The following is a 14,103-nucleotide window of genomic DNA, read 5'->3' on the forward strand; positions in this document are numbered from 1 at the left end:
CTTGATCAGTAAGATAAGATGATGAAAATATGATTGTCGGATGTTGTGTGATCGAGAGGCGTGACACTCCATGAATGTAATGTAAATTCAAATCACATGCCTTTTAATTATGAAAATAAAGCGCTCAAATTGTTTTCTGTTCATGCCTTACCAATTTCAGTGCCGCTCAATTCCTTTATTTGTAGTCGAGTAAAGCCGCAGCAGAGACGAGTCCAGCAAACGGCACAAAATGGGAAGATGGGTCATAGATTTCCGATGACAATAATGGCATGAACGGAATACTATAGGTTATATATCATAGCGTGCATGATGGACAAGATAAGTCTGGTAGCATTTGCGACTTTTCTGATCGTCCACGTTTTGATTATTGTGAGCATCGCTACACCTGACTGGATTGTGTCTGACATTGGAGGTAAGACTTGTGCAAAAGGGGTCAAGTCCTGATTTTTCACATTTCTTTGATACTGTCGATGGATTTCTGAGTATGCCATTTAATGCTAGTTGTAAATGGAAAAAGCTGAACATGGCAGGAATGTTAATGACCTTCAGCATGCCAGGAGGCACAGGTTAAGCAATGCTGTAGTGATAAACAATTGTTTTAGTTGTGGTGTTTCACATTTTATTTTGTGGTCATTCTCCAAGACCATTCAATATCATAATCATAGGATTAGTTCATCCCTGTGGCTTTGTTGGTTAGAACACCTGCCTTCCAATCCACACATCTGTGGTGGGGCAGGTTTGGGTTGCATTAGGTGATCACTATTTGGCCCAGACAGGTATGGTCTGTGGGCTGTGGCAACAGCTGCTCTATAGTTCAAGTTATGTCAGATGGTCATGCTAAGCACTACATATCTGTAAAATTTTGCCACCAAGATCTGCTCTTGCTTGGAATTGCAGGATCAGACCATAAGAGTCAGGGCTCATATGATGAGCACTACTTAACATGGACCTGTGATCCTAGAAATTGGAGGCAAACAACTCGGCATAAAAAATTTTGAACCCAGTGTTGAAGACCCAGAAGCTGAAGGTTTTCTTCTTTTAGGTGCACCCCTGTGTAGCTCAGTCAGTAAAAGCATCCGCCTGCCATCCTATGTGTGGCAAGGTGGGTGGGTTTGAGTTGCTTCAGTGCCATTTGCTCATAGACAGAGTGACCTGCAGCTGACTCTTAGCTCATAGCTCATAGCATAGCTCACAGTGGAAGAGCTCACTGCAGGTCATGTAAAGTTACAGAGTAGGCAAACCATGTCAGTTCTTGCAAAAAGTTAACACTTGCCCCAAAATTAATCCCTTGAATTGAAGCTTCTTGATTGAATGATGGGTCAAAGTCCAGACATTGAGCACAGCTTAGTGCAAGCTCTGATTGCTGAAATATATCCTATCTAAATGTTTAGACTAAATTGTTAAAAAATAGTTATAGGCAGCTCAAATGCTTAGACTAAATTGATGAAAGCTAGTTTTAAGGTGTTAAGGTGCCAACCTGCCATGTAGGCATAAGCCAAGATATGTAAAAAATAAAGATGGTTTGCTACTTTATGACTGTAGTTTGCACACAGTACCTATACTTTGTAATGGATATAAGCAAGTCCTTATGGAGCACTGATGATTTTTCCATTTTTTGCATGCACATGACAATGATTTGTGGTGCCCAGCCTGTCCTGTTCACCATTCACTGTGATTGTCCTAAGATATTGCAGGATTGTTTCAATGGAACTTGTGCAGGCCAGGCTAGATCAATACCACTAAGCCCTCATTGCATTATGGTGCATGAATGGTGTTCAACAGTCAATAATGACCATTTCCATGAAGGCCTGTATGAATGAGTGCAGTGTTTCGTGACAAGTTGGTTTATTTTGATAAATATCCAGTTGCCTCGGGATTATTGCTTTGGTGATATGATTGTTATGATGGTCAATCTTGATTTTTAAAGCAAGACATTGTCACAAGAATGATATTTTTAACTCCTGTCTCTGCATTGACATCTGTCTTCTACTCAGTGCAGAACTGATGCTGGCCAGCCACCATGTCTCACCACTAACCACTGAGACTGCTCTGTCGTCCACACAGGGAGCATCCGGCTGGGTTTGCTGTGGTCGTGCCAGACGACGCGCGGCCGGCCCGAGGTCTGCTTCGTTCCGCGCCTCTGCGCCGAGTGGCTGGTGGCGCTGGTCTGCCTGCTGTGCAGCTGCCTCTGCGTCTCCAGCACGCTGCTGACGCTGGTGCTGGGCCACTGGAGCAGCCAGTTCCAGCTGGCCGCCCGCTGGCTGGGCTTCGCCGCCGGTGAGGCGCCGCGCCCGCCGGCACCAGCCACTGTTGCACGGGCTGAAAAGTCATGCTACATGATGGTACTCTTAAGCGAAAAAAGATGCCTGAATACTTGATCAGGATCAGGATCTCAGCTTCATCTTGAGCTGTTTATTGGTACTTGCAGGATCTCAACATGTTCTAGGCTGGATCTCGGTTCTGGCTGGATCCCTTGACATGATGCTGGGCTTGATCTTGGTTCTCGCAGGATCTTTTACACATTTCCGGGCTGGATCTTAGTCCCTGTTCATTCTCTTGGCTTGGCATGAGACTAGATATTAGTTCGTGCTTGATCGTGTCGCCCCTCTTTCAGGCTCATGCAATTTTTAAGTGGTGAAGGAAAGAATAGTTGCCAGCACTAGCTGTGCTGACTAGTTACGCACTGACCAGTAGGCACTGACTAGTTGCCCTCTTCCATCAGTGATTTTTCTCTGTCTGGCTGCGGTGATCCTGCCGGCGGGCTTCCATATGGCCGAGATCGGCAGCGTGGCCTACCAGCTGCCGCCCAGCTACACGGTCGGCGTCTCCTACATCCTCTTCATCGTGTCGATCTTCGTGACGGGCATAGCCGAACTGTGTGCCAGCAGACTTTGTCTCTCGCACCGGTGAATGGACGGCTTTGTTCTGTGGCGTCGATATGGACGCAGGGTGACCTGTGCCCTGTGGCGTCGATATGGACGCAGGGCGACCTGTGCCCTGTGGCGTCGATATGGACGCAGGGTGACCTGTGCCCTGTGGCGTCGATATGAACACAGGGTGGCCTGTGCTATCATGCTAGGAAAACTGCGATCACCAGCGCGTCTGTTGTCAGCTCGTGCCTCTGCTTCTGTCGGCGATGCTGACGGAGTGGGCTGGGCTTGTAGCGGCAGCCTCTGCGTCCAGAGACATCGGTGGTCCTGACGCTGGGTATTGCGTCCGAGGGATACTGGTGCCACCTGTTGGTGGGAACACAAGCAGAGCTTTGCGAGACGCCGACAGGTGTGGAGTGCGTTGCCGACAAGGCTACTATTGGTGTCCGCAATGAGCAGCTTTCTATGCATCGAGGCTTCAGGTTTTCGTGGCAGAGGGACTTCTTTTGTACACCTCATATGCCACCCCTTCCCTAAGAAGTGGGTGGGTGGTGGGTGGGTGGGAGTTAAATGACTACGTGGTCTATGCGTCGAGAGCCGAGAAACCAACTGTCGAAGCCGGACACCCATGCTATCCGGTGCGGTATGGGTGAGAACGCGATGGCTCTGACCCCCGCCTCTGTAGCCTCGCAGTTCCGAGAGCGGACTCTAGGAGGGGTGAGCGGGCTGGCGCACGTAGTTTACATGCGTTTTTCTGTGTAGGAATTCGACTCGTCTCGCTGGCGGGGTTTGGATGAGAGCCATTGTTCTTATCTTACGAATGTAGCGTTCGGGGCGAGCAGATTGCGCTGCCTGTGTCTGCCCATTATGATCAAGATATTTGTAGATCAGGTTATTCGATCTCTGTGCCGTTCTGTACCAGGGATGCGGGAACTTGATATATCATGTCTCATAATATATGTGACCGCAGCGGCGCGGCCAGAATCTGTAACGGGAGAGGGCTATCATGATCCCAGCCACATTGACGGTAACTACGCAGTTCGGAGATACTAGCAGACTCAAAAAACGATTATAGGTACGGCATCTAGCGCATCGATGACGTACGTATGTTATTTTGTTCTGTTGCCTCGAACTATTATGTCAGCTGCGTATCCTACGTACCAGCTCGGTCATCAGAGACGTGTTACTAAATGACGGCTGCTGACTCACGTGTGGCGTCATGTTGGCGTGTATTGAGATGAAAACCATCAGTTTTCATGGTCACCAAAACTCCGACTTGCATTTATTCGCGCCTAAGTAGGCACTGCGCTCGAACCTGACGGGGGAGGCCCCCATTAGCCTCCGCCCCGGGCTGCGCCGCTTGCGCCCGTGTCAGTAATGGATTCGAGTCTACGCATTCTTTTGCGTTTGCACGCCATTTTAAGTCTTTCAAAGGTCCCTGATTTGCTGGCGATATTGTTGACATGCTCCTTTCGCCAGGACGTGTTCGCTGACCGAAGGTCGCATTCAAATTTCGGTGGTACTTTATTGTGTTGTACATTGCCGGGCGTTTTGAGAAGCGACAGCCGCGCCATTGCACGTGCATGCATCGAGGAGTTCTCGTTCACACCACGCTCTGTGTATTGTCTTCAGCTTCTTCCGATGCTTGCGAATGACAGCGACTCCAGCCAATGAATGTGGCCACGTTGTTGCCATGACTCCCTCGTTGATGTGGCAAACGCATTATTGTGAAGGGTCTTTTTGTACCGTTTTGTAGTACGTTGCCTCGCAAGTGCCTTGCTTCGCCTCGCACCAGTCTTGAAGCTCCAAACTGGAAGAGGCGGAGAGGCGACGCAGAAATACATGATAGGACGCTGACCCAGGTTCTGATGCAGCTTCGACAAAAGCTGGTCACTAAGGATCCTGCTGTGTGATTGTGCGCAAGTGACCACCGGACGCCCACCGGGTGTAGCGACACCCACCGGGTGTAGCGGCACCCGCCGGGTGCAGCGACACCCGCGTGCGAGATGGCCCCTGCATCGCTTTGCACAATACACTTAACAGCAAACGCTCCCGGGGACGGGTCGCGGGCGGCGAAGGTGCGTACCTCCAGCGCGCAAACACCGAACCCCGAGCGTGGGTACCGCGGCGGACAGGCCGCGACGTCCGAACGCTGGAGGACGCACGCCACGTCAAACATCTGTGTATTACAACACTTTGCCACGCGCTTAATTTCTGCGGGGAGCTCGACAACAGCGGAGCTGGCGCCCATGCCGAAACAGCACGCAACCGAAGCCAGCTTGTCCACACCACGTCCTGAAATACCCAATCGACGACCAGCGGGCCATTTCCCCCCCCCCCCCCCCCCCACATCAGCGCTCATCCACACAGTCAGCAGTGCCTTCTTCCGCGCACAAGCCTGTCGCCAGCCTGCCGCTGGGGCTCCGCGTGCCGTGCACCGATTGCCAGTCCCCTCTCCATCATGCCGGACACCTCCACCGCCGCGACGTCACCAAACATCGGCGACACCACGCCACGTCGCCGCGACGCAACCGCCAATGACCGAGACGTCCAACACCGCCGTCGCCTAGCTCGCCCTTCGCAACTGTGACGTCACCCTCCGCGTCACTGTCCACGCCGCGACCCGTGACGTCACCCGCAGGCGGGCACGTCAGCCACGAGCGCCTGGCCGGTCTGGGCGTCGGCCAGCCGCAGCCTGAGCCCCTGCTGACGGCGGAGCACCAGCGTGGCCAGCAGGCGGGCGCCGGCCGGCCGGCTCACCGTCATCTTGGCCAGCGGCGTGCGCTCGCCCTCGGGCGCGCCCTCCTCCAGCATCACCTGGAGCGGTCCGGCCGCCTCGGTCACGTGCTCCACGGTGTGCACGGACGGCACGGGAGCGCCGGCCGGCACGGCCAGCAGCCCGCCGGCCGCCGCGCCGAACCGGACGAACAGCGGCCGCGCGGCGACGGCCACCGTCTGTGGCCGCTCGTCCGGCGGCTGCTGGCCGAGCAGCGCCGCCTGGCGCGCGGCGCCCTCGGCCAGCAGCTCGTCCAGCGCCGGCACCGCCAGCAGCCGCGCCGCCGGGAAGGCGGCCGCCAGCAGCCGCTGCAGGCGCGGCACGCGCGCCGCGCCGCCGGCCAGCACCAGCCGGTCGACGGCGTCGACGCCGGCGCCGGCGACGGCGGCACGCGCCAGCTCCACCCACTGCTGCAGCGCCGGCGCCAGTACGCTCTCCAGCCGCGCGCGCGTCACCTGACAACCAAAGTCGACGCCGTCCAGCAGCGACTCGACGTAGCACTGCGCCCGTCGCCATCGACGAGAGCACGTGCTTGGCCACCTCGGCGGCCGAGCGGAGCTTGGCGAGCGCCTTGCGCGACTCGCGCGGGTCCGTCTTCCACTTGGCCGTGCACTCGGCGGCCAGGAAGTCGGCCACGAGGTCGGTGAGCGCGTCGCCGCCGAGGTCGGCCCGGTGCACGGTCTCCAGCAGCGAGTACATGCCTGACGACGAGCGGAGGACGCTGGCGTCGGAGGTGGCGCCGCCGGCGCGCACCACCAGACACACGCTGACGCCGGCCTCGTCCGGCGCCTGGCCGACGCCGTGCGCCAGCAGCGCCGCCACCGGCTCTAGTACCAGCTGGCGCACGTGGAAGCCAGCCGCCTCGGTCGCCTCGCGCAGCGCGCGCCGCTCGTCGGCCGAGAAGTACGCCGGCACGGCCAGCACCGAGTCGAACTGGGTCTGGTCCAGGCCCACCTGGCGGTCGTCGGGAGCCGGCGGTCAGCGGGCTGCCGGCGCCGAAGGTCGCACTCCACTGGCCGCGTGTGGGCATCGCCGTTATTGAGGTTAAGCGGCGATGCAACCAACAAACTAGATCATTCAGCGTCCGAACCTCTCCCGCCAACTTCCCCGGCGGAAGACGGGGACCACAATGCAATGGTGGTGTTGAAGAGCCGGGGGGGGGGGGGGGGTTAGAGCAGAAAGTGAACACTGTGAGAGTTAACAGGCAGTGTGAAGCAGGAGGGCAGAGGCCCAGAAGCGAAGTTGCTGTGGGGTTCAATCCCACCAGACGGGGAAACGCCCCGTCGGTACGTGAGACTGGGCACAACAGGGCCTGCCCCCACCTGTCGCTGCGCCACGTCGTGCAGGTGCTTCAGCAGGGTGACCAGCACGTCCGTGGCCGAGTGCACCTGCTCGGCGCCCTCCTCGCGGCGCACCAGGAAGCCGCGCTCCGCGTCCGCCGGACAGAGGCGCGACTGCAGCGCCGCCTGGCGGTCGTCCGCCGACAGCAGGCAGCGGGCGCGCGCCGCCGTCACGGCCGCGTGCCGCACCGAGCCCTGCTTGGCTGCCGTGCCCACCACCTGGCGGCCGGAGAGCCAGTTACGGCGGAGCTGCCAGCGCCTCGCCCACCTCAGTGTGGCAGCATGGACAGATGCGGTGGCTTGTGGTGCAGTGTCCTTGCAGTCGCACTCTCTTAAACAAATGGTTTTATTTCATCACAGACTTGTTCTCGGCCACTCGCCTACAGTCGTGACTCCCATCGCAAGCTCATCACCTCACACAGCCTCACATCCACCCATGCATCCTCATCTGTTCTCACACACAGTCACACGCCTCCGACTTACAGCCTCACATCCACCCATGCATCCTCATCTGTTCTCACACACAGTCACACGCCTCCGACTTACAGCCACACAACCACAGCCCATCCCCTACACACACACACACACGCGCACGCGCACGCGCACACGCACACGCACACGCACACGCACACGCACACGCACACGCACACGCACACGCACACGCACACACACACACACACACAACACACACACACACACACACACACACACACACACACACACACACACACACACACACACACAACCACACCACCGTCCCCCACACAGCCCCACCCCCTCCACATACAGCCACACCCCTCACACACCACACAACCACACCACCGTCCCCCACACAGCCCCACCCCCTCCACATACAGCCACACCCCTCACAAACACAACAAATCACATCCACCCACACAGCATCTTGCCTCCTCCCACATGGCATCTTGCTTCATCCCACACAGCATCTCACTTCCTACCACACAGGACATCATCCCCTCCCATACAGCATCTTACCCCCTCACACACAGCATCTCACCTTCCCCCACACCGCATCTCACCTCCTCATTCTCCATGTAGCGCACCACGGCGGGCGTGACCGCTCGCCGGACGGGTTGGCCAGCACCTCCACCCGGCCGCCGGCGCTCACGGCAATCGAATGGTCGTCGCCCCGATGTGATCCCGAACGTCGCCGCCATGTCGCCGGGCCGCGCGTGCAGACCGCAGGGCACCGGTGCTCCTCTAGATAAGCAGCTCCTGCGGCGAGGTCGCCGTGTGCAGCACGCCCGGGGCGGGGACGAACGTCTGGAGATAAGAGCGGACATGGGTCACAGACTATGGACGGATATCTGATCACGGTCACGATCTGATCAGATAGTCTGATCACGATCACGGTCTCATCGGATATCTGATCACGTTCACGATCTCACCAGATGCCTGATCACGATCATGATCTCATCAGATGCCTGATCACGATCATGATCTCATCATATATCTGATCACGATCTCATCACATATCTGATCACGATCTCATCATATATCTGATCACGGTCACGATCTGATCAGATATCTGATCACGATCACGATCTGATCAGATATCTGATCACGATCTCATCATATATCTGATCACAGTCACGATCTGATCAGATATCTGATCACGATCACGATCTGATCAGATGCAGACACGCGGACGTCGCGGCTTGGAGGTGCTGCAACCGGTCCTTGGCCTTGGGTGTGAGATTTGTCATGACATGTTTTCCCACTTGCTCCCATATGGTGAGTGGAACTGTAGCATGCCTATGAGCATAGCAGTTTGATGAACCCACAATGACCCATGCATATGACACAAGCCAGGTCAGCATCTAACTGAACTGCTCCAGGCATCTCACTAGCATGCTGCAAGAGCAGCATGCTGTCTCTCTGAGACTGATTTCTCCAGATATGAGTTGTATGTGTACCTGCAACCCAAAGGTTAGGCTTACTACAAGACAGGGACAGAATTTAACCAGAAGTGGTGTTTATATCATGGTAAGTAGCTGACTAACTACTGGTATGAGTGACATGTTTTTCTTTTGATCCTAAAATTAAAGGCTAAAAAGGGCATCCAGGTTAAAACTAAAATTTAAGTTGCAAATGTAGCTTTCTTCAGATTCTGTCTCTTTTGGAAACATGTGTTAAAAGGGTATGGGCAAGGTGCCACTCAGGTAATATCTAACCCCATTGAACTATGCAATATTGTATATAAGGCAATAAACTATCAATAATTACCACTTTTAAACTTGGATATTGGTTTACAGTAATGATAAGAACCTTTGTGCTCAGGTCATCCAGGAGTAATAGTAATAATGAGTAATGTGTCTGGCAGTGGTCAGGCATGGTTACCTGACCTGGTGTGATCTTGACTTAAGAAATTCACTACAAATGATTACACAATTTTTTTCCACAGGATAATGATGTTTGTCAAATTGATGCATGATCACTTTAAATAAATACCTGCTGCCAGCACATATGTCACAGGTCAGACACAGTATAAACCATTGGACCTGTTTGCCAGCACTTGACCTCTGATGATTTGACCCCTCACTCTCAGACAAAATCAGGTCTGACATTACAGATTGTGTAATGGATTGTAGGTATAAAATAAACCAGTAAATTGCCCCTAATGCTAACATGTCAAGCATAATAAATTGTCTATGCAACAATTCCAGGACATGCAAGCCATAAATCTGAGAGCCTTCATTTAATTCATAATTGCTACTATTTTGGCATATAATAAGTACTGTCTTAGGGCACAAAGAACAACATGATGTTCAACATATAGTATGATGTTGCTTGTGCAAATCCAGGATAACTAACCAGAACATTTTTTAAGCAAAGTGAAAAAATCCAGCTAGACATTGCACTATCTCATTTTGCCAGACATATTCCTGGATCAATAAGCCCATATCACTAAAGTGCATACAATGCAGAGGATTATTTTTTTTCAGGCTGGACTTACATGGCTGCACTAAACAGACAATGCCACAACCCTCTCAAAAAGTACTGAAAATATTGCAGGAAAGGTAAAATTTCATAGGCTCTGTTTGAGCTGTTGTCATCATTTTGGCAGTCAGAACAGCACACCAGCAAGAGCACAGGAGAGTTTCTAGCTTAGCCTTCTTTTTCACTAACATTTAACTTTACTTTAGTCTATCTACTTATAGCATGGTAAGCAGCAGTGTGACAAGTGTGATAGTCTTAACCAACTACACCTAATATGCAAATTATTCAACAGTGGTATCAGAAGTTGCAGCAGACCCTTTCAGAACAGCTCTTATCACCTTTACTCGGCACCACATAGCCACGTGAATGGCAACAGACAAAAGGGAAAAAGTTATTTACTGTCATTTATGGCACATGTAGCTTTATGAGGGTACCAGGAGGTACTCATCAATGCCTGTTTCATCCAATGCTGTCCATTTTGTACGAGTTACAAGCTAGACGTAGTTGATTTAGGACGTTTTAAGAAGAGAGGCCTGGGCCGGCGACACCTAGAATGTAACCCTCAAAAGCTACGACTGAATAAAACCGTACGAACAGCAATCTGTCTCGTAAATATTAAGGCAAAGACATAGACTAAGCACATACCTAGTCGTTTCGAAGACGCTGCAGTGTATTACAGGTTCACTAGAAAATCAGATCCACGGACGCACGCCCCACGGCCCCAACCCGCAGCACGTGCTCAAGCAGGACGACGCCGTATCTGGCCGGATCAAGGCGGTATAAGGAAGTAGGATTGTCCGGCAGTTTTAGCGCCACGTCTGCTCAGCGTTGACGTGACGTCATTGGAGACTTCCATCCAGCATGCGCCTCGCGTGGCCCCCCGCGTCTCGTGATTTTCCATTGCTCGCCTGCTGGTTTCAGCCGCCTTGGCTACTACACGTTAATTTAAGACTGAATATCTACTGTTTTTTTATTTACGCCTACGTTTTCGACACACGTTATTTTATCAAAACGGGGCCTCGGTGTGGATTCGGAAACCTTGACTCAGAGTGCGAGCTCATCATTCGCACCAAGTGGGATCTATCAGCGATGATGCCAATACAGCAAGCCAGGCTAACCGTTCTCGCACCTTTGCCGTGGCTGGCTTATGTGCAATCCAGCCGCGGCTGTTAACGTTCTTCGAGCCAGGCCACCCTGGAGATGAAACCGTCCCAGATCACTGACCTGGATGTCCCCACTGAGCTTGGCCGGACCGCTTGCGATGTCCCAATTGCGAACCACAGTGGTCGACGCGGTGTTTCCAAAGCCAGCATCAAGTACACAGTCGGAGACGACTCTCGCCTTGACCTCAGTAGCTTTGATACAGAGCCCGGACCAGGCGTTCCAAAGTGGCCCACGTGGCCCCGGCACGTTCCACACAGTCTGGCTAGTGGAATATCAGAACCTCGTGGACGTGAGGAAGCCCAGCCGGGGCGACGCAACACGGCAATTTCAACCCGCGACCGGCTTAGGTAGGTCGACGCACCACCCACCAAGCCGCCGGACCAGGCACCGACGGACCAGGACCAAGACCACCGGACCACCGGACCAGGCTCCGCCCGGGCACCGGCGGACTCACATTCCAGACCAACCCGGCCCGGCCCGACCGGTGGGGCAGTGCTCTGATGAGCGGCCGCCCGCCCGTGAGGACAGGGCACTCCGAGGAAAGTTGGAGGACATCGAGCCACAGCCGAGGCCGAATCCATCCTAGCCAACGCCGTGACCTGAGTACCATATCGAACAAATGTGGCTGGAAGTAAAAATTACGAGCAGGTTCAGGCTTCCACAATAATTTTCGCATCTTAAAACACCGCGATACAAATATTTCTTAGCTTACGCGTGTTCCATTCGGATGTCATACGTTTGGCATCTGCCGCAAACTGCGAAATGTTCATGTCGGCATGAAATATTCGTGTTGTGTCTGAAAAAGCGTTAAGGCAGCATCACGCAGACAGCATCAACCTGGGCGCGATAAGCGTTATCACGTGGTTTCAACGACTCTGGCTTGAGGTCCATCATACGTAGTTCAGTTTAGATCATTTTATTGACGAGTCATCCAAAGAGGTGGATTATCGCTTGATTCGATACAAATCGACCGTACAAAAGTTAAAAAAACAACAACGCAACCACAGCCGTGCACTTATTTTAATAACAACGCCACCACAGCAGAACACTTCCAAAAATATAAAACATCATACGCCAAACAATGTCATAACAAACTCCCTGTAAATTCCCCGACTTTCTCAGTCAATTCCCTGCAGTTGTGCCGAGCAGTGACGGACGGCGATGGACAAACTCCTTTTAATAACAACGCCGCCACAGCAGAACACTTCCAAAAATATGAAACATCACCTGCCAAACAATGTCATTACAAACTCCCTGTAAACACCCTGACTTTCACAGTCAATTTCCTGCAGTTGTGCCGAGCAGTGACGGACGGCGATGGACAAACTCCTTTTAATAACAACGCCGCCACAGCAGAACACTTCCAAAAATATGAAACATCACCTGCCAAACAATGTCATTACAATACCCTGTAAACACCCTGACTTTCACAGTCAATTTCCTGCAGTTGTGCCGAGCAGTGACGGACGACGATGGACGACTCCTGGATAACAACTCATGACGCGACAAGACCGTGGTCCTCCACCGACAGGCGGAAAGCTGGCAGCCCCAAAGGCGCCTGACGCTGTCCGGGGCGCCCCGGCGACAGGCTGGCATACAGCGGTACGTGAGGTGAACAACGCCATAGCACTGCAGCTTTGTGAGGAGAACACGATGGTCGACCTGTCGAAGGCACGACCCCCGATTAGTTACATTGGCACATTAGTTAGTCACATTGTCGCCGACGGCGACAATGTGACTAACGTCGATCCGACGATCCCTGCCCATGTTTCCCTGTCCGTTTTTTCTTCTTTGGTATGGATCAAAGCCTCTTCCGCCATTCAAGACCCTTTCAGGGCTGCCAGATGAAGGAGAGCGGAGGGTGAAAAGGCAAAACTACCTGCACCTGGGAGCCCTCCACCAACCATTAGCCCTCCACGAAGACCCCTTCCGGGGTTGTGCGGGCGCTCGGGCGGAGCCCCGCCAAGGGGTACTCAATCCCACTCGTGGTGAACCGCGAGGGAGGACGGAGGCGCCGACGCCCGCCGGCCGTCCTGCCCGCGCTGTACGCCGAGACTGAGTGACCGGTCAGCGGGTCCCCAGCCCGGGCCGGCGCGGCGTCGGCGGCGGCGGCGGCGGCGGCGGCGACGAGCCGCCCAGCTCCGGCGCCGCCGCCCCACAGCAGTGCCCCGGCCGGCGCTCGTGCGCCTGGCGGCACACGAAGCTGAGCAAGACGTCGCACGCGGCGGCGCGCACCGAGGCGCCCACGTGGTTCTCGTCGAGGCACTCGTGGCGCACGGGCTGCGTGTTGAGCGCGCGCTGCGCCGCCAGCGGCAGGCAGACCGAGTGGTAGAAGTGCAGGGTATCCGGCAGGGCGGACGTCCATGGCTGCACACCGGGTACCTGCAGCAGGTCAGGCGGGCTGGGCATCAGGACGTGCAGCGTGCGCGTGGACAGCGGTACCCGCGCTGTCATTTCGGGGCAGGACGGCAATTTGGCCCTGGAAAAGCATCCATCAGCGCAATAGCACATACATGCACGGTAATAGGTGGTGCATGGAAAGAAAATACCAGAGTCACGGCGGCGCGTGCTGTTGGGGGCATCGATCATCTCAAACAGATGTAAGAAGATTGCCGTCACATGACGTGGAAGTTTGCAGATCTGACCCGAGGCGATCTTGACCTAGACGACCTTTCACGTTGTCAAGGGTGGTAATATCGGGGAATTAATGACGCCTCCAACATGTCAGGTCATTTGGTGTCATTTTCCCCACGCAGAGGCATGGCCTTCTCGCCACGGTCAGCAAAGGCGTAACTATCTTATGGCGATAAGCTGCTTATACAAGCACCATCATGACATTCACTATCCCATGGCATCACGGCGCCCTGCCCGGCGGCCAAGCCCGCACGCGGGGTCGGTGACCAAGCTCGCACCCGAGGTCGGTGACCTAGCTCGCACCCAGGGTCGGTGACCAAGTTCGAACCCGGGGTCGGTGACCAAGCTCAAGGCGGGG

General features: G+C 54.3%; 2 protein-coding genes across 2 annotated transcripts; one reads left to right on the forward strand and one right to left on the reverse strand.

The window, feature by feature from the left end:
- The first annotated feature begins 36 nt into the window (after positions 1-36).
- Positions 37-4,727, forward strand: LOC119097791 (uncharacterized protein C16orf52 homolog A). Its single transcript, XM_037220762.1, has 3 exons — positions 37-412; positions 2,065-2,277; positions 2,723-4,727. Exons 1-3 carry the CDS (start codon positions 307-309, stop codon positions 2,908-2,910), a joined length of 507 nt encoding a protein of 168 aa, XP_037076657.1. The 5' UTR covers positions 37-306; the 3' UTR covers positions 2,911-4,727.
- A 774-nt stretch (positions 4,728-5,501) lies between these two features.
- Positions 5,502-8,058, reverse strand: LOC119097787 (heat shock 70 kDa protein 14). The gene is made up of 4 exons (XM_037220758.1): positions 8,027-8,058; positions 6,969-7,205; positions 6,148-6,600; positions 5,502-5,534 (listed from the first exon to the last, which is right to left on the reverse strand). Exons 1-4 carry the CDS (start codon positions 8,039-8,041, stop codon positions 5,502-5,504), a joined length of 738 nt encoding a protein of 245 aa, XP_037076653.1. The 5' UTR covers positions 8,042-8,058.
- Between the last annotated feature and the right edge of the window lie 6,045 nt (positions 8,059-14,103).

This window comes from Pollicipes pollicipes, unplaced genomic scaffold (assembly GCF_011947565.3).
Source record: "Pollicipes pollicipes isolate AB1234 unplaced genomic scaffold, Ppol_2.1 Scaffold_4404;HRSCAF=5182_pilon_pilon_pilon, whole genome shotgun sequence".
Lineage (NCBI taxonomy): Eukaryota > Metazoa > Arthropoda > Thecostraca > Pollicipedomorpha > Pollicipedidae > Pollicipes > Pollicipes pollicipes.